The 25,768-nt window shown below is 37.6% G+C and overlaps 1 protein-coding gene across 1 annotated transcript in view; it reads right to left on the minus strand.

Annotated features, from left to right (window-relative positions):
* The window catches only part of KIFAP3 (kinesin associated protein 3), a 71,409-nt gene that overhangs the window by 26,701 nt on the left and 18,940 nt on the right, over positions 1-25,768 (minus strand). The window contains exons 11-17 of the mRNA XM_065842007.2: positions 16,011-16,111; positions 11,542-11,650; positions 10,294-10,406; positions 9,243-9,408; positions 8,908-9,033; positions 8,449-8,547; positions 6,825-6,910 (exon numbers count right to left, since the gene is read on the minus strand). Coding sequence (XP_065698079.1) covers positions 6,825-6,910; positions 8,449-8,547; positions 8,908-9,033; positions 9,243-9,408; positions 10,294-10,406; positions 11,542-11,650; positions 16,011-16,111 — 800 coding nt within the window. The remainder of the gene's footprint in view (positions 1-6,824; positions 6,911-8,448; positions 8,548-8,907; positions 9,034-9,242; positions 9,409-10,293; positions 10,407-11,541; positions 11,651-16,010; positions 16,112-25,768) is intronic.

The following is a 25,768-nucleotide window of genomic DNA, read 5'->3' on the forward strand; positions in this document are numbered from 1 at the left end:
AAATTTGAGGTTTCTGCCAGCTGTACAGCAATGCAGCAGCCTTACGGAGGGAGAAAGAAAACAAAACATCCCAAACACAAAAAAGCAACAAACATGCACCAGCACCTCATACTGTTTGGAAAAATAACATCTCATGCTATTTCTGCCTCTTGATCTTTCCCCATCACTTCCACTCTAGATTAAAAGGAAAGGCTAGAAATAACAGCGCAAAACAAGAGTTTTCCTGGAAAAAGCATGTTCATTGCTGAGATTTATAAAATGACCCATAAAAAATGAAAGGGCGTTACTTTCAACAATGACATCTGACCAATATCTTGGCAACATCTCCTTTTGTGCATCTGCCAGAGCTAAACTGTGGGCTATCTATTATGTCAGCCTCCAGCAGCTGTGAATTACTTACGAGCTTCAGAGAAACCCCTTGTAACTGCCAGAAATCGTACTCCAGTCTTAAGAAAACTATTCCCAGAAATCATGATTGCAAAGAAGTGGGGGAAAATAAACAAATTTAACAAAGAGCAAACTAGACTAATCTGTGGGAAAGCTGAATCCTTTTTACATTGCCTTGTTTACCTTTAAAAATTCTCAAAAGTAGAAAGGCCAGCAGCTAAATTACCTAATTCACATTTTAATCTTCCCAAAATTACAACCCCAAATGAATCCCACTTGCATGACATCACTGCTCCATTCTACAGCACTGTCTGAACATGCTGAAAGTTTGTCACAAACAAACATGAACTTCTTATGTCCTTCTAAAGAAAATAAGTTAACATTTCTCAGGTGCTAACTACTTCTTTAGGCAATGACAACAGCACAGAATATTCCTATGTATTCTACATTTCACATCCTATACTAAGAGGTTTAAAACTGCCAGGTATTTTACCTCAATCATTCATCTACATTTTGGAAAACATGATTAGCAACAGAATAGCAAATTAGCAGCTGTAAGATTGTGTGAGCATATCTGCACATCACTTAAAAATAAATAAAACCACAAGTTATCTGTTCAAGCGGTTTGGTTACGTGTTACCTTTATACCTTGTATTTCACTATGAATGAGCAACAAGAACAAAGTGACCGCACAAAAACTAGATCAATGATCAGTTTTGTCAAGAGTTTTATTCTGGCAGCAATCCTATAAAAGGATGATTTGCAATAACCTAGAACCATTTACACAACCTCAGCACAAAAAAAGTTCATTTAAGTACTGCTACATCAAGAATGTCTGTAGATTTAAAAAAAAATTTTGCAGAAACACCACTGGGTAAATGATTAATGGAATAACAACAGAATGGAAGAAAAGCTGTAAATGCAGGACTGGAGCCAAAAGGCACAAAGAAACCAAATTAAAGAAGTTTAGAGCAAAACAATTCCCTAAAACACAGTGAGTCTTCCAGTAATTATATCTTGAGCTCTTAAAACTTTTTTTTGGGGGGGTTGGTTTTGTTTAGGTTTTGGTTTTTTTAACACATGAAGCCCACCTTCTTCAGTAAGGAAATCCTGCAAAAAGGAAACCAGAAAACTAAAGATCATGGAGATACAAACAGAGCTTTGTGCCCTCCAGCTCCTTTAAACTTGAGATTACTAGATAAGCAGCGGGAGAGGGCACAAGAAGAAGGTGGACAGAATGTGCCTACTCTCCGACCCCCTCCCCTCCACAAATATTGCATGTGCAGAAACATAAAAGGAGGAATCCTGAAGACTGATTTTATTCTCTTTGGAGCTCCCTGACATCACTGTTTTTAACATTCGGTTTCCATAAATCCAGAAGTGTCATAGAAGATGTATGGTTCAACTCTGCGAGGAATGTGCCATCCTTTTTGAAGTTCTACTTCCAACTTTGTTTACTACTGAACCATTGAAATATTATGAAGCGTTAACTGGCCTATTATCAGAGCGTGTCTGTTCCCTATCAGGGGTCCCCTTTGTCACTGGCTTCCGTCACACCTTGTATCTGATTAACACACTATAGGATAACATAGAGCTACACAGATCTGCTTTGTGTTCTCTCACAGCTGATGAAAAACAGATTTTCCTTTTCACTTTAATGTGGTTGCCCTTTAATTGGGTCTGTAATAGGGTTCATTTGATGTAATTCCTCATACTAAACCTAAACTGCAATACAGTAAGTAGAATGCTTATTATGTTCAAGGCTGTAGTTGGTGGTACATTACATTCTTCATTATTCAACCATCCCTAAAACACAGAGTTTACACTAAAGGTTAAATTAACCACTTATTAAGAAAGACAAGCTTTATCTTGTCTAGCCATCCAAAAGTTAGGCTTTTCATCTCAGCTATATGCCTTTATAAACCCAGGGGAGAAACAGATGTTAGGGATCACCTTCTGCAGGTGTCTATGACACCTTCCTCGGGGTAAGTACCACTGGAGGGCAATTCACTCACAAGCCAAAAAAATCCTTCTACCACTTACACCTGTGCAACCCAGAGTCACTTCTTTGCAATCAGGTTCATCACTGGGATGATGGGAAGCTAACAGAAATCTGTGATAGGAAACTAATGACAAGGCAGAGAAAAGAGTGAACATTCACAACCCCTAAATTTAGATGCCTACATAAAATGCATACCATGCACACGGTTCCTACATTGTCAATTGGTGAAGAGAGAAACTTATTTTTTTCCTTTGGAGGAATATAAGGTATCTCATTAGTAAGCTGTTATGAAAGCAACAGAGATCAGTGGTTTGGGTCAGCTTTCTAACCTCACAACTTCAAAAGAGCAAGGATCAATGCTAGAAGAAAATCCATCCAAGACGGGTTTATGTGAAGACTAAAACCATCAGGACACACCGACCCTACATAATGCTGCCTGCAGCATGGTTACTCGTCTGGTCCAGGTAGAGGCTTTCCTGCTGGGTGCATGTTCTTTGCCGGAAAAAGCACTAGCACCAAAGCAGACTGCAAATTTAACAATGCACAAGTTGATCAGCGAAAACATGTGTCAACAGTTCAGCCTGCAGTCCCACACCTCAGCTGCTCTCTGCCCACCTCTCTGTATTCATGGTTGTTGGAGGATAACAGAGGACCAAGAGATACCAGTGAAAGGAGGAGCCTGGACAAGTGAAGGGAGAACCTTTTTTCCTGGAGTGACTACAGCACTCTTAATGGAAAGAAGACACCAAGCTGGAGTCAAAGGTTATCTGTTTTCAGAGTGTGTTGCCTGTTCAAATAAAGCCCACATCAAATCCCTGTGGTCTGCTCTTTCTCGGTTCTAAGAGAGGTGGCCAACAACTTGCACAGCTGGCCCCAAATCCCAGAGCACCAAAGGTTCACAGCACATTCCTGCTTCTTATGCAAAATTCCAGCACTCCCAGCATGGAGGATATGTGTCATTTAGCTAACACGGAAAGATGCAAGATGTTCATTAACACAGCTTTCCATACAAGTCAAACGTTATTTGGCATTCATTACCAATACTTGGGGGAAAGAATGAGAGCTAGAAAAACATCTTAGGCATGAGGCCCTTCTTAAATCACAGGGACAATGCTGTAGCTATCTAGAAGACATTTTACATCTGCAGGAAGCATAATGATCCACTCTTCATCATAAGAGAAACAAGATGGTACAGCAGGCCTGGAATCAAAGCTGTTAAAGTACTGAATAGAAAACTGGGGGGAAATCTCAGACTACACAGTCCAAAGATCTGGTTATGGTTAACTAAGTATTCTTTGAATAAGTGAGAAAAATAGTTTAGCTGCAATGAGACTGAGCTAGGAGCAGAAAAAGGATTTGAAGCCTGAGAGACTAATAACCCCCTCAGCTCTTGATAATATTGCCCAAGGCAAACAGAGTAAAGTCATATTGAGTAAGTTGACATTTCTTTTCAAAAGCTTTGAGTTGCAGGGATCCAGGCTTCTGAGGCAGAGAAAAAGGGAACTTCATTTGCTTGAGACTCTCACACCAGCTGTTGACTCCAGGCTTTCAGCTGAGCCATGCGACCTGTCCTGCTTCGGGTGTACAAGTACACTGCACTAGCTGCTTGGTGTCGAGACTCAGCACATGACACAAGCCTGAAGTACTCCTAAATCATCAAAGCAGACTTTCTTTTTGATGAAAGAGGTATCTTGCATCTACCAGTGCAAAGCTGAGACTCCCCAGTACATACTATGCTAAAGCAGCACATCTGTTTCAGTTCAGAGTCCAGCCAAGCTATATTAAATAAATCAACACCAGTGTAACATTTCCATAATTTCTGTGACAATTACTTTACTACAGAAAGCATACCTCCCCTAAGGCTTATAAGGCATCTGATTTTCTTCAGTGTTATTTCAATCACACTACACAGAGCTTACTGATGAGTGAAAGGAGGATTTGTCTCTCTGAGAAGAAATTACTTTCAAATCTCTTTTCTCCAACATTTAGTTTCTGATTTCCATCATCATCAGAACTAATCCTGTCAACATCTATGGAACAACAAGACCAAAAACTTAAGTTTTTCTTGGTGTGGATCTAGCACAGATAAGAAGTTTCACCCATCTTAAAGACTGTGTCCGTTCAGACACCTCTGAAGTCACTGGTTGTGTAAAACTGCCAGATAACCAAACACCTCAGTGTTTACAGGCTGCTTTACCTCATCCTCTGAGCTGAATGGCAAAACACCTATCAAGATCTGAGGTTCTGATAACTTACTGTTTCAGGTTTTCTCCCATCACCATCTAGAACAAGTTGCCTTCTTTTTGCCTGTGATTTTCAGTACAACCAGCTTACAACATTGCTGAGAAAGCAATCAACTAGTGGTTCTCTCCGTCATCCAGAAAAGACGGCACACAGTGCTTCCCGTTCCCCTCTGGGGCACGATGTTAGTTGTGCTTTATGCACCTTACAACCGAACCCTTTTCAGAAAGGGAACTCTCCTACCTTACCAGTGAACTCCATCTGAAGTGTGGCACTGCCCCACAACCAAACTTAAAAGTAATTTACCACCCTGCAAACTACTCACAGTAGCTGCTTGATATCTTCTCCTTACTCCCAGTAATGGCAGTACCACATCATTTCCTCCCTTTCTTCCTCCTCAAGGCCCTACAAGTCCTGTTCAGTGCTGCTTCTTGCAGGTTGAGAAGCCTTTCTCATCCATTATCAGAGCACTCCTCATTTACTCACAGCTAGCATAAATACTACTTCTTGGGAAGAAAGAAAAAGCCAAGTACATTTTACTCAGATGTTAATATTGAACATGAATCTGTGTCTTAATGTATTTATTCTTCTAGATCCTATAAAATAAACGTTGCTTAATAATATTACTAACATAATTTTTCAGTAACTATGTACTACGATGCACCACATTGGAAGGCTCGCCCATATGAGCAGATCAATGTCTGAGATACTTGGAAATTGCACTGGCCCCAAGATAAAACAAGCATTGGGACCATTCGGATTGACCAGCCCCATCCAGAAGAGAAAAACACCACAAAACCAAGAACTTTCTACTGTTTGCACTGGAGACATCCCTGGAAATAACTGATCTTGGTAAGCTGAACATAATGCTCATCATAAAAAAGTACTAAGTGCAAATTCATCTTAGTTGGAATCTTGTCTTTAATGAATGTCAACAGCAACTCTGTCACTAACTAGTGAGCATGATTTTCACTTCATACCTCTAGGAAACAAACCCAGAACCAGTTAGAAAGAATTCCAACACAGAAAATGTTGTGATGTTTTATTTCTTTTTCTTTGATGACTATTAAATTAGAAGGCATTATTAATGAGTATTACAAAAAAAAGACAAAATCGACTGCAGTACTGTGCAGTGTAAGTTAGGTCTTATGCTATATTAAACCTTTCAGAGAACAAGCTGCAATATGTGTAATTCACCTAAAGAAGAAAATAAGTAGATGACATGAAAAGCATTAAGGCAGTCAAAGACACTACTCTTGACTTATAGTTAAGTTCTCTTTGGCTATAAGATTTAATTCCATGATAGCTATTCTACATCCAAAAGGATTTACAGTCTTGTACAATCCTACGGCACTATGAAACGCTGAAATTTCTTTTTGACAAAAGAAGTCGATCCAATTAAATGGGCCAGGATGAATTTTAACAATGAAATGCAACTTTTGAGTAGAATCAGTTTCACAATGTCTTTATTTCAATGCAGAATACCACAGAAAAAATTAAACACTTCTAGAGTCAAGGATCTCCAGAAGCAGATCATACACACTATATGAGCTAAGAGAGCAACAGCCCTTCATAATTTAGTATTCTTTTTTTGTTCCAAGTTAGCAGTTTAATACAAAACAACTGTCCCAAAAGTTTATTGTGATCAATGGACAGTTGGACAAACTAAGTCATACAGCTAAAGGAAAGCTATTCAAAACAGCATTAAAAAGTTCAACATTATACTGACTGTTCCCCCAGTAGAAAACCACCAGCTTTAGAATCACTGCCCACATTCTCTTTTTGAAACAAATATTGGCACCAGGCAATGTAAAAAAACTGAATAAAAGCTGCTGGGTAACAAGAGCTATTGGCTTGGAGACCTAAGAAATAATGAAAGCTTAAATAAATTAATCATATTACATAAGTATGTTAAGTATAAAAATATTCTTTAAAGGTGTCTGTAGCGTAAAGCTAACTGGTATGAATTTTCCAAGTATATATGCATTTTTGTAAGTTTGGTACACAGCCTAGATTAATGACTATCATTGTCCCAGGAAAATTCAGCTTTTGCCTACGTGATTAGAAAGTTGCACATGTAAAATATTCTCAATATGCAACATATTGCTACTTAGTTATTTTACAATTATCTCATATAAAGAGGTTCTCAAAGGACAGATGATCAAAAAAAACCCACAAACCACCCCAGACCTACCGCTATAATATCCAAAGTGTTGTCACAAACTTTGCGAATCTCAGCATTTTTATCATGCATCAGGTCTATAAGATATGCTGGAGCCTCTGGAAAAAATTGTTAAGGACAAAAGCTGTTTTGTTTGTTTGGGGTTTTATTTGTTCTGTTTTGGTTGGTTTGTTTATTTTGTTTTTGGTGGTGGTGGTGTTTGATTTTTTCCACTGCCCTGCATTCTTCTAACTGCAAATTTCATTAAGAACCCTAGTCAGGAATTTTCCATCACATGTGATGTTCAGCAGCCTTCCCCCAACCATTTTTTTTTTTTAATCACATTTGAAGATACCAAAATATTCTTCAAAATTGCTGAAAAAAAAAATTATGTGCCCCCTACAAAGAAAATATATTCTGATCTGTTACAGGAAATCCATGCGCCTTACATGTTAGTCTAAAAGGCACAGATTCTGTGGAATGGTTTAATCTTTTGAGACTGTTACTTTTGTAAGCTTTAGGGAGCCTTCTTTTTTAAAAAAATATTTCCAATGTATGCATCTCAAAAATATTGAAGATAATACATTGTGCAAACAATAGCATTAATACTGGTCTCATCCAATTTGAATGAGAAAAGCATTGTTCAAATGTTGGTGCTTTATCATTACAGATATGGAAAGAGATGCAAATTTATTTCTTTTTAAAGCTAGTCACCTGGGAGTCCAAACAGGAGATGAACAACAACATCCTAAATGGTTTCTCAGATATTCCACAGAGCTCAAAGGAAAAAGGACATTAAGAAGTAGTCCTTCTATTGCTAGTAATCACTAATCTACTACGCCTACAAGACACCACTATTCTTTCTATTTCAATAAAATTTAACATTTGGTTAAGGTCCACAAAAGCAGCTTGTGGCTCTTTCCACAGTTTGAGGCTCATTTGAATAAGCTCAACATCAGCAGTAATTGAAAGAATCAGTAGTAAGAACTGAATAAGAGTTATAAGTATCATACAAAAAAATTACTAGATCCATGACAGAAGAAAACTGAAGAACAGATTTTGTCACAGACAGGTGAAAAAAGGAAAAAAAGGAAAGCCAGGAACAGAAATCAACATCTCCATAGTGGGAAGAAGCTGGGAGACTTGCACCAAAAATGAAATTCAAAGAACAATTAGGTGGACAAAAAATACAGAACAGGTATAATTTACATTGTCTAGACTGATATAAGAGAGAATGAGATTTAAGTATTTTAATGCACATATAACTTCAGACTATGCAACATATGTGTAATGGTTCAGTGGGAGAAGTTTGTCTGTGCTCTATGTAAGTTTTTCTATGGGCTGTGATTTTGACTACGATTTGCAAAACAAATTCATATAGTAACTCAGATTGGATAGGAAATAATGAGCCATCTGATCCAGCGATCCCCCTCCTGCCTCCCTCCCTGTTTCAAAGCCAACTAGCTTTTAATCTCTACTATTAATCTTGCAGTCCCTCTACATGCCTTGGCTGCTTAGACTTTTTCTTCAGTTGAAATAAACCATTTACAAAGAAACCTCTGAGATCAGGAGGTTTATGTAAGAGAAATATAGGACAAACATCAGTGAAGGCAAATTAAGTGCTGTAATTTTAGATGTTTCATCTTTAAAAAGATACGGGTTTCCTTGATAATGACATCTCTGGTGGCTTGGTGGAAAACCATCTGATAAAATACATAGATGATCTGGCAGACAAATTCATCATCTTCCTGCTGAGCTGCAAGAGAAAAAAAAAAACACATACACCACAATTTCAGATCTCACAACTAGAAGCTCTTCATGCTTAGAGAAAGCCCAGCTCTTGCATGTCAGCTAGACAGTTCAGTGGTATGCATGAAATCTCCTCTCCTGACAACTCAAAATTAGTGTTTTCTTCCCTGCTCCAGTCAAGTAGAAAGACCACAAATAGCAGCAAGAGTTGTGGGAAAAATCAAATCTATTAGACCACTTGTCAGTATCTCCAAAACACCTACCCCTGTCTTGCAAGAGAAAATGAATGGCACATTCAGTTACAGCACAGCTACACAAACTAAACTTCTCTGGAAAACAAGACCTGAATTCAAACATGGCAATATACCATTTAGAAGCTCAATGAGTGCAGGGATGATTCCAGATTTAGCTAGCAGAGCAGCACAAGAGTCATCCATAGAAACTGTTCCAATCATTATCACCACTTCTAAAACAAGGTCATCTTCTGCAGAACCTGGTAAGTCAAAAGGCAGAAAATATCACCTCTTAGAAAACCTTAAATTCATAGCAGTTGTATATTCTGTAGATATTATTCTCTTTTTCAGTGTTATGTTTCCCCAACAAACACAAATTATAAAGGTAAACAGACTCGACTCTGAAAGAGCACTCTAAGTATTCTTCGAGAGACAAGACTTTGAAAGATTAACCCAACTTTGTACAGACCTGGTTTTAGTTTATCCTTGAGGTATGGAACCAGTTTGTACTCTTTCAGTACAAGTTCCCAGTCCAGATCTGGTAAGGTCAAATTTGCAAGTGTTCCCAGACATTCAATCACAAATTCCTCCTCTTCATCATTTGATATTTGAGCTGCTAAATCACCAACATAATCCTAAAGAAAATGCAGGAACAAACACCACAGGTGAATAATTCGGGTTTCTGAAGAACTCACAACTTGGTGAAATCAAACTAGTTCTCAAAAGAACACTAGGGAGACTTATCTCCTGAAATGAGGGCTAATAAGGTAGTTTCAATTTCAGCTGAAGAATAATCCAAGAAAACATTTCAGCATTCTTCCTCCCCATCCTTTCACTTTCAGGATATGTAGATCATTTGTTCAGATGTTCCAACAGTAGCTACTACACACAGAGTTTCAAAAGGCTGTTAGAAAATAAGGGAAAGACGACAGCGAACACTGTACTGCATTAGCGACAGTATTGAGCTCTCTTCTCAAAGATTTTAAGAAACAACTACAAGACTTTCTGGGACACGAACAAGGGAATCATGGATTCTATTTACTAATTCCATACTGCTCTAAGCCAATTTGGTAGTCAGTCCTCATTTTAACAGAATGTTTAAAATATTCACCATTAGGATGTTGTGTTTTCCTGCCTTTTTTTCAAAGGGTAGCTTTCCATGGTTAATAGAATATTAAGTATTCAACATTTTATAACATCCACTTAAAAAAAAAAGAGACCACTTTATTTTGCCCTGTAGCTCTAAAAGCAGAGATTTAGGATAACTGTTAACTGTTATGATGTACACTCCAGCAGTTGGGTGTTGTAGGGTTTTTTTATTGTTGTTTGCTCATTTTTGATTGTTTGTTTTAGAACAGAGTCTTACTTAAGACCTGTTTTTCCTGTTGTGAGTGATCCAAACTCCGATCAATCCATTGAGATAGCCTTATAAAACAAAACATAAATCAACCCATGACAGCCAAGAAAACTTTTCCAGCAGGAAGAATCAGAGATCATGTTAGGTATCACATAGTACTTACAATAAACAGGCTTTTAGATGGTCCATCATGTTGTGAAATATTCCTGATCATCTTCATTAACAATGGGTCCTTAAATTTCAAAGCCCGCTTCATTAGCATTTTCAAACCATTTCCTGAAAAGAAACAAACACTTAGGAAAACCTTCAAATAAAAAAAAAAAAAAAAAAAGAAAAGTACTGGCTGATCAAAAAAAAAACCCACCGCACACATACAAAAAAACCCCAAAAACAAACAAAACAAAATAAAAAAAACCACAAAAAACCAACCAACCAACCAAACAAACAAAAAAACCCAACAAAAAACAAAACCACCCAAACAGCCTTAACTTTTAAAAGTTTGAACAGAAAAAGTGAAGAATCTAGACAGGAACTGTTTCTTCCCCCAAATTTAAGTTGAAAAGAAGAGACCTATTCTGTATAAATTCTATAGTTTCTTTAAAACAACTACAATGACCGTATGTAGTGGTGGGACACAAAGTCAGATAAATAACTAAACGTTTTGCGTGTCCTTAGTTATTTATTCAGACCAAGAAAGGTTCTAGATCTGAACCATTATCCTATCATCAAGTGCAGTTAGTGGAGACGCAGCCCAGCTGTTGGTACGAGCCCAAAGACGTCTCTCGCCACTCCACAGAATAAATACATTGTTATGGTTTTAAAAGATTATTTACCAGTCCTGTAGATCATTACATGGGAATACCACATAACAAAACTGCTAGTATGAAAAGAATGAAGTTTTAAAAGCAATGTAGTGAGCTAGTGAATGAAATGCATAATGCATCTATACCACGTAACAAAATACTGGAACCCAAAAGCTGCTCAATTAAATAGAAACAATGGAAAGATGCAACCAAGTGACATCACTGTGCTATTAGTTTGGTACTGGCAGGTGAAACACCAGTTAGCTGAAGACGGATTTTAGGCATCAGGTAGAACAAAATCTTTCCATACAGCCATAGTTTCCCACAGTAATGTCATCAGTGTGTTTTGCAGAACTGCATGCACATATGAGAGACGTGGGCATGTGCGGCTACTCAGTGTCATTCCTGCCACCAAGATCAACCTAAGGAAGGATATGGTCATTTACCTGCAATTATTACCCAAACAGGTGCATTTTATTTACAAAAATACATATACATTAATAAGCAACTAAAAAAAATATACATAACTTATATATGTAAGCATATTAAATATATATATTTAAAGTATTGCCATGTCCAAGAAAACAGTAAAATCTCAGTATGCTTACCTTCACAGATAAGTTGTACATTTCTTTTGTTAGCAGCAAGGTTAATACAAAAAGAAATAAGCTCCAGGTCAACTCGCTCATCTGGACATTCAAAAAGCATCTTCTTTAACTGGCAAGAAACACAAGCATACTTAAGTCATTAATCTTTCCAAAGCATTAGAACAGCAATGTTATGATGTTAACCACAGTATCTTTTTTTTTTTTTAAATTAATATTCAACATTTCTAGAGAAACAGTAAAGTCATAAAGGTCGAGGGCACAAAATGTATAGTTTCATTATTTGGGGACAACGACATTTATAAAGTGCCAAAAGCGGCAGTTGCTCATGACCTGAGTTACTTACATTTTATTGCTACCACTGATTTTTTAATTTTCTACTTTTTTTTTTTTTTTTTTTTAAGTTGTGAATGGGTAAACTTGTTTTGAAAGTTTAGGTAAACTTAACATAGAAAAAACACCCCACATCTTACTACCACAGAAAGTCAGATTAATACCCGGTTGTTTAATAAAATTACAACTCTAAACAGATACTTAATTGCAGAAAAATTCTACAATTATTTTGCTTTGAGATTACTCTGTGGATAGGTAAATTAGCTATATCTGCAGCAATGTGCTTCATTTTTGCAGCTTCCATTGCTAGCACTGAAGATTTCTCAATAGTAGTCCTGTTCTTTTGGCAATGGGACAGAACAACTCAGGTTAACGTAAGTATACGATCACCTATAATCCTGTTCCAACTGTTCAGTAAGCATCACTGAATTCCTGAATGATTCTTTATGGAAAAAAACCTACGTATTGCCATCATTTTATACACCTGGCACTTGTATTATTTATTACACCACAAGCTATCTATCTAGTCTCACTTGGTTCAATATGAACATTTATTTGAAATGGCATATCGACTACACAAACACAAATCAAACACTTTTTTTTTTCCCCCCTCTGTTTCCAGCCACGACAGACAAGTTGCACAGCTTCCTCATTGAGGGGCAGCAGGACATCACCCCATTTGCTCCTAAAACCTGCTCAGTTCATAAGACACACCAAGATTATAATGCAAAACAGGACTGAGATTACTGGCAGTAGAAACAACTAAACCTAAAGATAAGCGGGACATAAGGTACAAAAAATGTAGCTCAGTTTGTGTCAAAAAGGGGTGGGAGTAGAAGAAAGCAACAACTAATCATTAAATATTTGTGTGTTTGCCCCCTGGTGGAAAGAGTTTCTAAAGCACTGAAAACTAGAGAAAGCGGGTGAGCATCCCATTTAGAGAGAGGGAGGAAAAAGAACAATAAAACTACAGGTATTTCACACCGAAGTATTTTACTACAGCCATTCTGCATGCTTTTCTATCATCAGATAGCAGGCTGCCACTCCAAGCGGACCAAAATAAAATTATAGTTAAAAATATATATATATATATGTTACAACATAGTTATTAATCTCTTTTTTCTGGGAGTTTCATGTGTTGTTTAAAAAGATGTCATTTATTTCTTCCTCCCTTTGTTAAAACGGCAGAATCATATTTCCCTAGGTTGTTTTAAGAACTTATAAAATCCCTAGTTTATTAAATCTGCAAGCCTGACAGTGAATTAACCAGAGAAGAAAGTTGCCACTTAACAAGTAGAACATGAGCTTTGAAAAAATCACCCCCTGCAACTCTTCTGTTACAAAACCTTTAAAAACAGATTTTTAAAACCCCTTCAAATAATTTGAAGGGAAACATTCTCATTACTTACACAATACAAAATCTGTGGAAATTAGATGTTTAACAAGATGGGATTACACTGTTAATTACTGAACTACTTCTCTATAAAAACAAAAAATATATCCAGTTTCAATTAAAGCCGTTCAAATTTTAAAATAATAGTTTCGTATGAGCTCCATGTTTCCCATTATGTCTTCATTTAATTTGATTGCTTCTTGTGCCACTTCAAAAGGAAGAGTAATTGCTGCCAAATAGGAAATATTAAAATTAAATTTGTTCTGCTTTTACTATGTCCATTGTCATCTTTTACTGATTTAACAGGAAGGCAGTAAAAAGACTGCCGCATGTGCAATGAAGAGGCAGTAGTGTTCAATCAGACAAGTCCCATATTGAGTATCAGATACCACAGACCAGGACTGAAATCACTGTGTCTAGACTCTCTGGCACCTGACTTCACTTATTTACCAGTGACCAGAGGCCAACCCCCACAGCTCTCTGCTCACATACACCTCTGTCCAACCCCCTCCCCAAGCCCGGCTCAAACATCTTTGAATGATTATGCCAGAACTGCATGCCTCAGGAATCTCTCCTGACCAGCTACTCCCTAACTCGGCTGTTTGAAGTGATGCTCTGGTTTCTGAACTTCAGCAGATAATGGCGGACAGGAGCAAAGGGTGCTGTCAAGAGAGGACGTTTACCAGCATTAAGCTGAAAAGAAGCTTATAGATCAAAGAGGGGCCAAACAGGACAACCGTGGTGGAAAACATGTGGGTAGCTGCGGAGAACCTTGCACACGGCTCTGCGGTAAAATATTAAATATCGCCATGACATCACTGCCTAACCATGCCCTTTGATTGGCCAGGTTATTACCAATAAAGGCTTTTATAAGCATCTGGATGGCATTTGCACCTATTTAAACAAAACACGCATTGCTGAGGTCTAAACAAGAATGAACTGTTAATACTCACTTTTAACTGTTACTAGAATAGCACCCACTAACTCCTGCAATCCACAAGGATGTTTACCTGGGACAGCACACGCGAGCCCTTGTCAAGCACTCTGCCTGCTCAAAATGCCAACAGGGGGTGGATTTTCCAATCACTTTCAACAACAGCTAAATATTCATTATTGAGTATTTGCCAGTTTAGATGTATACCTTTCCTCAAAAGGAAACAAGCCCACAGAAGAGGAAATACTACTATTGAAAAGATAATTTGGTTTTCCAAGGTAGAATCAGATGGCAAGGAGTCCTCTTAAAAAGGTTATTTTCTTCTCCTGATGCCTTTTCTGCTACCTCTGTCTTCCAGTAAAACTGGCCTAATTTTGAACACTCACTAATAAAATTTAAGCTCCGATTGTCCAGCTTGTCTTTCCTGAACCTGCGAACAATTACATCAGCCACAGAAACATCAACAGCCGTAGCTATCCTCCCAGTTCCAGTGAAGGCAGCAGACTTGCTCCTGTTCCACCAGCCTTTGGATGCAGCTCTGTAAGCACTAGTTTGCGCAGCCACTGCCTCTCGGAACAGTGATGTTCACCAAAGCTCAGAGTACGATATCACTGAAGTTTCCACAGCTCTTTACATTTTGGCACTGGGGATCTAAGAGCTATGCCAAGATTCCCTGAAAGTACATCATAAGTGAGCCATGAAACACAGTGCACGAATTCTTGTTTGGCCAATAACTGCTCAGAACAAAGCAGGTCCCTTGTATCAATGCAAATGCTTTAACATATAGTTGCTTCCTGTGCCAGTCAGCAGGATATTTACAAGACCATTTTGTAACACATATTATACTTGTTGTTTCCCCCAGTTCTCCCTTCTCTATTCTCCAAAATCCTCCTGTATTTGGAAAAACATCACCATTTTTGTCATGAGGTAGTGATCAGAAACATGCTGAAAATTTTCCATGGCAACTTTGCATTCTGGATGTATTTGATTTAAAAAAAACATGTTTGGCAGAAAAGAAGGCATCGTGGTGCAATTCTGCAAAAGCTACCAGAGAGCTTTTACACTTAAGAAATGCAGACTTCTTAACTCCAGCCTCATCAGGACTGAGAAAAAGATTGGTAAGAGAAGATTTGGTACATGTTAAAAACAAATAAACAAACAAACAAACACACACAGAAAACCCAAAACCCCATGATACTGTGTCTGTGCTTGGATCAAAGTCTATGACTGGAGACCAAGGGTTATGCGACAAACTGTAGCCTCAAAGATCAGTGAAGAGCCTTCCATAGACTTCAAGCCTCCCATGATGTGCATGCCTGCAGTTGGAAGAGGAGCTGTCATGTAGCAACCTAACACAGCTTGGCTGGTTTCCAGTTCATATCCTGTAACACTGGAGACGTTGACATTTTGATACCCAATGGGATTAGAAAAGAATGCCTCCTAAAACAGTGAAGGAAATTCTTTCCACAAGGTTCCCTAAGGACCTGCTGTGCACAAGCTTTAATCTCTTCCAAGTATTCCTGATCTTTTGCAGAAATTCATCAGCTCACCTGTCTTTTTACCAGTTCATTGATGCCGCTCAAGTGTCAGAAGCACTGACAGAGAATATGTCACTTACTCTTTTTCTGAGGACCATTGAAAGACAGCAAGAACAGTCAGACTGCCCCATGAGTAGGTGGTTCAACACCAACCCTGCAGCATCGTGGTCGTTCCCACTTTCACCTGTGGGTGTCAGCGCGAGCTCTGCTATGAACGAGAAGACAGGACAAGCAAAGCTGTATCTTACCCCTCATCCTATTTAAAACCACATACCTGTGGAATACAGTCTGTGTATGCAAACATCGATTTAAAGCGATCATCCATGCTGATGTGATACAGAATACACATTGCTACTTGTTTGTAGTTTTCATTTGCTAGGAGGAGAAAAAAAAAGCGCCATGTTAATAGAAGCCTGGTTTTGTAGGTGTTATAAACACTTAAACAGAAAACAAACAGCACAAAAGTCCTAGCTAATAGAGGGAAAATTTAAATCAGAGATGTAACATTAATGAAAGGGTCTTGCCTGGTCTATCCAAATGAACTACATATTTCTGCAAAGAGGGAGGAAAGGCAATGCTAACTACTCCTTCTCTCCCCAGTACCACAAAACACTCTCTCAACCCCACTCTGCCAGGAATATATTTGTGAAAGGCCATCTAGAGAAAGCCCTCATCAGTTTCCAGCTAGGAAATTCAATATCGAATGTAACACCAATTTAGCAGTGGATATACCTGTTGACACAACTAGTTTGTCTCTAAGTGAAATGATAAACAATGTACCAATACCAGAGAGAAAAATAATAACTACCACTAAAAAGTGTTGTAGAAGGAATCCAGTGTCTTTCAAGTAAGTTACATACTGGCTGTTTTATAATCCTAAAAGATAATATTATCCTGTGGCTGCCTTTTGTGTTTCATACATTTCAAAGATGACATTTGTATATTTTCACATTAACACATACCAAAGACAAAAAGCTTCTCAAGAAAAATTGGAGCAGTTCATGTGAGTAGGCTGCAAAGTATTTAACTGAAAGGTTCTATAAAACCAACTTAGTTAAACATACCAATGTTTAAGAACATCACATACACATTTGATCCCGACTCACTGCTGAAATCTGAACTGAGCATTCTCTTGAGCTCTCCTCTAGCCCTACATTAGCAGGATACTGACTACATACAGGATAAAACATCCATCTGACTTATTTATATTGGTTAGACCAGGATGTAATAGGTCACCAACTCCGAATTTACTTGCTGTTCTTATACAACTGATCAGAAGTAGCCTACTTCCCACTTCTATTTCAGCTAAGTAAGAACATGTCTGTTTAACACTTTGGCAAAGCATCAAGACCTCAAACAGCAACCAACACAGTTAAATTTTTTTTCTGCATACATCATTTGGAGCTGGAATTTCCTTTAAGCAGCAAGGATATGATGCCTTTATCCTGAGAATGCACATTTGTGCCTTTTTCAAAACTGAATTACCAAAAAAGACCCACTAAACCCTTCTGGTAGTTGCCATATAACAGTGAAGCATTCTTTCCCATGCCAAACCTAAAAACACAGCTGACCTTTCAGACCCTTCTGGATTCTTACCTGTTTGACAAAAAATGTTACTTGTATCACAACCTTCCACACGTTTAACAGCTGGAAAAGATAACGCCCAAATTTGAAAGCTACTCTGGTTGTGATTAAAATAAAAGCACAGAAAGTACTATAGCTGCTAAAACATATGCACTCTGTTTTAGGCAAACAAAAATGAAGTGTTTCTTATCTTTTGTGCTTCTCTTGTGACTGGTCATCCTACCTACCTATTCACTTGTAGTGACATTGTAAATACAACAGTTACATGAAAAAAAGACTTCCCATACTTACAGCTAAAGGCTTATCCTAAGCAAATATAAAAATTCAAAGAGTAAATTATACCTTCACATTTCACGAGGCTAGGAGAAAAGAGCTGTTTGCACTGCTCTTAACACTTCTTTCTATGCCTCTATTTAAGATTCAAACACCGAGACTCAAATTTAAGACTCAAATTAAATTTCGCTGGATTATGCAGGACTCCGTGTGAAGTAAAAAATAAGCCAGTAAAAATGGGGGAAACAGCAAGAGGAAAACAAACTAGAGCGATGTTGGCCCAGACTTTCAGCAGGTACGAACTGGCAGACAGTCAACAAGAATGTTACTTCATATCTGTTCAACCTGTCCTTCATGGGGTTTTTTCACTCCTCACTTTTGCAAGTTTCATTTGTGCTACGATAAAACATCAGCTATGACAGTCTTACATTTGGTAGCAATAGCTGTTTCCCGCTATTTGGCAATATTGGTAGCTTATTTTCAAATAAAATGGCCTACTATAGCAGCAAAGGCCGCCTGTTTTTTGAGAATAACCTCTGCATAATTTTCTCTCCCCTTTTTTCAAAAGGCCCAGCCTGTCACAATCATCTTTCTGATGCCTAAACACCTTGGGTATCATTGCTGAATGACAGTATTGACTCTGTTTCTGAACTACCAAAAATAATCAAACAGACCTAGATACTCATGCTAAAGTGGGAAGAATATCTAGAATTCTGATCAATTTATCTGAATGAACCCAAAGAGTTGATTTTAGTGGCTGGCATTTAAATAACTCTCTTGAATTACATTCCATAAGGTGGATTTTATGACACACAAGGCAAAGACAACTACAGTTCAAAAAGAAGAGTTTAATTTAAATTCCTTCTTGCTGTGCAGTTAGCTGACCCATTTTCCCTGAATTCCTCTGTTCTACTGTCAACATAGGGAACAGAAAAGAGTTTAAAGCATCTCAGTCACAGGCACTTACTGCTCAGGCTAAGCAAGAAAGAATTTTTCAACTGTGAATAAGCAGACAAAACTCTGAATTCTACACACTTGAAGATGAAAGTAAACTACAGAACTAAAACAGTGTGCAACTAGACCAGTATTTAATGGTGCATGCATTTTAAGTTCTGTTTCATTTGAATTTCCCAGAAAGGAAGAAATTTCAGGCTGATCTCGGGAAGTTTCACTGTCCAGTTTTCCCTGCGGAAGCACTTTGGTGGAATAAAAGCAGAGCCTCCTGATTTTTTTCAGTTCTCATGCAAAACAGTGGCAACTCATGATCCAAGGAATCAAAAGCTCCAGGAAAATCAAGAGGACATGGATGTTTCTAAGAAGAGCCACCGTGATTTAATGCAATTGTTAGTCTCTTGCTCAACTAGGAAGCACACAGACTATTGGAAAGCTGACTGGAAACTGTGCATAAATAGTTAGTCAAAGATCAGGAAGAGAACAGATTCAACATCTACAGCGTTTTAAACACTAAGCGTCATCTTACAGGCTGAAGATTGTATAAAAGTGTAAGAAGCAACAGACTGTGTGAAAAATCCACCAAGCCAGTTGCCATCCTTTTACATAGGGACTTCACTCCAAAAAACAAACTGACACCTATTGACTTGAATATGCAAGTACCAAGCTTACTTTTTTATTATTATTTTATACTCATCTGAATGCTAATGAATAAAGCCCCAAGTCAAACATTGTTTAGAGACTTTGCTGGAAAAATTTCAAACCCTGCCCATGCCCAGTATCTGGCTGGAAAACAGCTTTCCAAAGCATGGAATTGATACCTTTTCTATTATTTTTGACCAGTACCGAGGGCCACACATGAAAAAGCAGACACTGCAAGAAAGACTTCCTTATGACTTGGTACAGTAGGCATCAATTATTCCCCTAACTAGAAAAAGCAAGAGAAAAAAGAGAAAACAGATCTCTGCCAAACGTGTTCATAAAAATCACCAAAGTTTTGGTGGGGTGCCAGAAAGTTGTGGCCTACAAATGTGGGTAGTTTTGAGCATCAAACTTTTATGACTGAAGGTGGAATAGCCAAATGGCCTCAAGCGGTAAGGGCAGCCCTGGAAAATAATGGCCTAGTCATTATGGATTCTTCTGGTATTTATAGCAATAAAACATGAATCATAATGAACTCATTGGATATTAAATGCGGGGGTCACAAGTACTTTGATAGGATTTCCACAAGAATTTACCATTAATTAACCAAATAATTATTTGAAAGTGTTACTGAATTATCCTTAGTTCTTATACAGCCATTCCAGAGAAATTGGTCATTCCCAGCTGAGTGCAGTTAATGCCTTAACAAACCGGTCATTAACTGCAGTTACTGATTTTGTGGGAATTATTGTGTTATAAAATACACTCAACAGTTTATAGAAACAATACTTAGATTTTTTTTTTTTTTTTGCAGCTGTATTTCAGCTGGAGCAGCTGGGATGGAAAAATATCAGGTCCCTCAGGCTATTTTCACAACTAGTTTTCTGCAAATTAGAGAGGGAAATAAATACATGATGGGTTCTGAGTTCAAAATGGCTTCAGATTTTTAGCTTTTGAACATTAATAAGGAGCCATGTGCCAGTTCTGTGGACCAATGCCTAAATTCCACGTCTAGTTCTCACTAAGGTCGAAGATCTAAGTGGTACTAGAAGCAGAAGTCAAAGGGGAAAAAAAATCTATTGATCACGAGATCAGGTCCTACATTTTGGTTGAGTTTGTGAGCTTAAACTGAAAAACCCCTCCATCAGCTCCAGGATAACAAAAGAGAAACCCTAAAGCTGTAAAACTGAAACGCCAATTTGAATTGCAGCAGCAGGATTCAGCTTTCAAATGCTAAAGTAAAAATGAGAATACAAATTATGGACTAAATTATTCAAATGTAATACTATCAGTAATTCAAGTAGCCATCATTTCTAATGGAATCATCAATGTCTCCACATTAGATATGAAATACACCCTTATTCGACTCGTGTAAAACATTAACTACACTAAATCAAAACCAGAACACAAATGACGGTAAATACCTATTAAAATGGCAGACTGAATCTTTATTTCAGTTTCAAGCTCTAATAATCTTGAGTCAAATTTGCTAAATAATTAGGCAAATAAGAAATCGAGATGGATACGAATGTCACAAACTGAGTATCAGCTCTATACACTGTCTCACACTGCTGTCAGAAAACAAGAGTTTATTCACATGTATCATACTTAGCAGCGATCTTCAGAAAAAAAAAAAAAAGCGATAGAAAGGTAACTCTCCTTACCTCTGTCCCACATTATTCCCTGCAATCAGTTCTGAAACAGTCGGGTTAAGTTACTCCATGTGTGGTTTAGACACATATTGGTTTGATTTACATATGTAAATATAAATAGTATTGGATATATCCGTTTATTTTATCAAGAGAAGCTGAAAGAATTTTCAAATCCGCTCATACTCAAGGAGACTAGGCATTGTAAATAATACATTGTGATATTAATTACATACTAATAACCCCTTCTGTGCCACCTTTATGTTATTTGAAACTGGCTTCGTATCATAAGCCTAACTTAAAACCCTGATCTCACCATGGTTGGGTTTTTTTTCCTTCCCTGAAAGAACTAAGTACATGCCACATTTGAAATATGGATAACTATTTTATTGTAGGAAATAGAAAAGAAAGTATAATGACGATCTTTAAGCCAAAGGACTAATAAACGACTAATTTGAGTTATTTAATGTTACAGCCACGGACAAAAATGAAGTTGAACATCTGGAGCCTCACGTTCAATCTCTTTGTCTGGAATTCTGTGCAAGACAGACTGAAAAATAGACAGTAAACACCTCACTACAGTATTGCTAATCTTAGAAGACAACAAAGCATAGTCACTGGGTAGAAAACACACTGCTATATTTAGATATGTTCTTTTTTGAGGCTCGATCTTCCTAGAGAAAAAAAGTATTTTGTTATTTACAATGTCCTACAACCATACTTGAACTCATATGAATTCACATGGAAATTGGAATATGATTTGTTTTAATATCCCATACTGAACAAACGAAAGATAAATCAATTAGAAGTTCAGATTTGAGAGAAAACAGGAGGCAATAGGATTATCCCGGAAGAAAATAAAGCTAGTTCCCTTTTTTCCACAGTAAGAACTACATTTTCAGTCAAGCTATGATCAAGAAAGAAAGTAAGAAACTGAAAAATAATCCACTACCATTATTAAAATAAACTGGAAATTAGAAGAGGTGGTTCTTAGTTTGAGTCAAACTAAGAAAACATCTACTTTCAAAGTAGGTGGAAAAAATTCCACACAAAGCTGTTCTTTAAGGAGTCCCCATCAAGCTATGTAAATTAAATACCATACAATGAAATAGAAAGTTATAGAAGGACATGCATCATTTTTGCCATATCTGTACTATATTTCACTAAATTACATCAACTGCTCCAATTACAACTACTAGAAAATATTCAGACTTGTCTGATGTAAAACCTCTCTTCCAATCTTCCTGTTTGGAATTGAATGGGAATGGAAATAGGTGGAAGTTTTCCATGATCCTGGCTCTGCGGGTGCACAGCTCCATAGCAGAGCAGCCTCGGTTCTGAATGGATGGTGCGGCCATATTTCAAAATACTACTGCTCAAAGACAGGAAAACAAAAACAAAAAACCACAACAGGATGCTTCCTTGCTCCCTTTCACTTTGAGAAAGGTATGATTCACTGCACTGAAATGGAAACTGTTTTTCCCATGTTTCAAAGTTGCTGAAGCACAAAGCTTAAATTCAAATCTACCAACCCAAAACATGGAGTTAAATTCTGGCTGAGTTTTTGAGTCTTCAGATAACAAGAATTAAGTTTTGTATTATTCAAGACATGTTCCTATGCAAGCACCAGCATACTCTTACGTGTAAAGTCTTGGAAGAAAGACAAACAATTCAATTGTATTATTCTTATTGTGAAAACATTACAGCTTTGTTATTTAAAAGGTAATTGACTGACCATCTACAAACTTCTCACAGATCTGATAGCTTTTCCAAAAAGAATAAAAAGACATTTGAGGCCCCAGCCTCACAAAGAAAGTTTTTCTTTATGCAATGAGACTACTCACATGTAAAATTATAACCCACCCTGCAAAGCATTTGAATGTCAACGACCAAAGGAACAGAATATACTAGCAGTATAGTCACTATAGTGCAATATATTTTTATGTTAGTGTATGTCTTCGCCCATCAGCTCAAAGGGTCTGAAGATAATACTGTTGACTGACACAGGATTTCTCACCTTAGCAACTGCAGACATAGGGAATCTGCAGTTGGCCGTCTTGACTGGAGCAGATCATCTGAGAAACTCTTAGATAAACAGCAGAAACTCCAGAGTTAAGATGTTTACACATTTCCAAAAGGGAAAGCAGACTGTAACCTTCCCCCTTACATCTGAACTTATAAAAGCCTCAGGTTCTATGGGACTTCTACACTCGCAAAATTGTTCCACATCATCCTTTAAGACCATCCCTCTGCCTGCAGGTTTCACAGGGGCTCTGGAAAAGATGCTCCTCTCTCTTCTAGCCTGGTCCTCATACAGGTTTTATGAAGATTTTACCATAGATTAGGAAAACTAGTGGAAGTGCGCCATCCCTTCTTTATGGAGATTTTCCAATAAAAGAGAGCTGGTTACTTCTGTCCTGTCATGCTCTAGGCATCCAAGTTATGCCCTATAAAGCTTTCAGATGTCAACAATTCACATAGAAGACTAGATTTACTTTTTGCTGATAAGTATTAATTTGCTTTTGCAATATGCAAAGAAACAGAATAATTCAATTAATTACGCAGTGACATATCGTAAGCTCCACAATAGACCTACAAGCTCAGAGAAAGCTTCCCATTCATCAGTTGAGTGAATTTTCACAAACTTGGCTCCCACATTTTTGATGGCTGCCGTATCTCCACTCCTGTCCTTGTTGCTGTCCTAGGCACATCTATTTTCAGCCAAGACCCATTAAGTTAATTTTGTTACACCAAAGTCATCCTCTTCATTAAAAAAAGCTAACAACACAGCTAACTACACACGTACTGGTGAGCAGCACACCACAGCCATGAGCTTTCACTCACCCAAACCTGAAAGGCTGAGTGTTCAGATAATCAGGTTCCACCTGTAATAGCTACAAAATGGAAAACCACTTTGTTTCCAACTCCTGACAGCGGTAAAGGAGTCAGAAAAATCTTAGACAACAGCCCTCAAAAAACTTATATAAGCTTGCATGTTATAAATTCCAGTTATTCTTTCCTGATATCAATAACACAAAGCAGGGATCTGGTAAAGGTTTTTATTCTAAAAAAATAGTTGGGATTCTATTTTTGCTTCATACACAATATTAGTGATATTGATGCCTCTCTACTTTGAGTTTTGTATTTCTCAACATCAGAAGGCAATTTTCTTTAAGAATACTAGGGTTAGTTCTCTAATCCATAGTTATCTAAGTAAGTGCTGGGTTTTTAAGACATCATGCACCCAATACTCTCCTTAAGTCAGTTAGACATGCCGGGTTTATTTGCAGATCTAATAAAGATGTAGAAGTCGAATGTTAAGACATGTTTCTGTTTTGTGTTTCTTTTGGTGGGGTTTTGTTTGTTTGTTTGGTAGTCATGGCTTGGGTTTTTTTAAGCCTAGGCCATACTCACCACAAATTATAAAAAAACCTACCATTAAAATAAATCCCTTAATAATTACTGCTTTCCAACAGACTGGTCCCTGTACTTGAACTGTTACTTAATGTGCTTCAGCCAGCCTCTACTATAAAGGAATGGAGACACCCCAGGCAATATTCACACAAGTAGTATTGGAACCAGCTGCTGCAGAGCCACCTTAGGAAAAAAAGGTTTCTCAATTTAATTGGGAAAACAGGAGGAAGCATAAATTTTACTGCCATTAATAACTTCAAGCAATCCCGATATGACTTTACCTCACTCTGATGGCTGGACATGTGCTTTTTGTTAGGGTCTTTGCCACATCTGACCCCTATTGTTTGCTCACTTGATCAGGTAAGAAAATGTATGTTTCTTTATAGGATAAACGAGCCCTGTTAAAGTCAGAAAAAACACTGCAGTAGCCTATAAGAAGCTCCAATTTTCAACAGATGTGTGAAGCTCCATAATAAGTTCATTACAAAAAGGCCAAGTGAACTCATAAAGAGAACACTCTACTTTAAGCCTTCTTAAAAGAAACCTTCATAAAAGGAATAGAACATTAAAAACCCACAGCAGTCCGTTAATTAGAGAGCAAAGTACTTCTTGGGCTTTTAAACAGCAGTCAACATATAATACAGCTTGGCTGCATATCATATCAAGATTTGATTGTTAAGAAACCCAACATACAACTGTCTGGTAACTCTTTGATTACTCATTAAACCTAAACTGTAAAGAATGGAAAAATATTAGAGGAATTTCAGCAGTTTCCAGAAAATATTTTAGATAATAAAACACTCAAAAATTCTATCTATGAACTTAGTGAAGGCAGACTGTTCAGTGAGGACTAATTCAGACTGTAAACATTACCCTCTTCTCTGGCTGTCTCCAGTCTAAATAAATAACTTATAATAGAAAAGTGTGACCTACTTTGGACTTTGCAAATTATTGCAGAGTCCTCAGACTTCTACAAAAGATCAGGTGGCTTGGAACACGAAGAAATTCAGAACATCAGGCCAGGATGCTCACATTAATAAGGCATTTCGGCTCAATACATAGTATGACTAGCAAAACGGTACTATTGCTACTTGGGACTGATCACATCATGTTTCAGAGTGTTGAATAACAAACACAAATCCACAAAGCCAATTTTCTTTCAGTCACTGTAGTCTGTACTGAAAAACATAACCCAAGATGTTCATCACCACCTAAAACCTTTTTGAGACTGAACATCTTGGCACTGTGTAACACGTGCACAACCCTTCTGCACTCCATGCCCCATTTGAGCCTGATTTGCAACAACTACTTTTTTGTGACCCACCCAATTTTCAGCTCACCAATACCTGTGTTCAATCAGCCCTCGATTTTTCAAAGCAGCTAGTAATTTTGAGCAACCAAGAGGAGACACTTGAGCCTGACTTCCAAGCATCATGGGTTTTCATTCTTTAATCATAGTTGCACTGGGAGGTGAATTAAAGGAAATGACATTTCAAGACAACATGCATCAGTACACGTA

Source organism: Patagioenas fasciata, chromosome 6 (assembly GCF_037038585.1).
Source record: "Patagioenas fasciata isolate bPatFas1 chromosome 6, bPatFas1.hap1, whole genome shotgun sequence".
In the NCBI taxonomy this organism is placed as follows: domain Eukaryota; kingdom Metazoa; phylum Chordata; class Aves; order Columbiformes; family Columbidae; genus Patagioenas; species Patagioenas fasciata.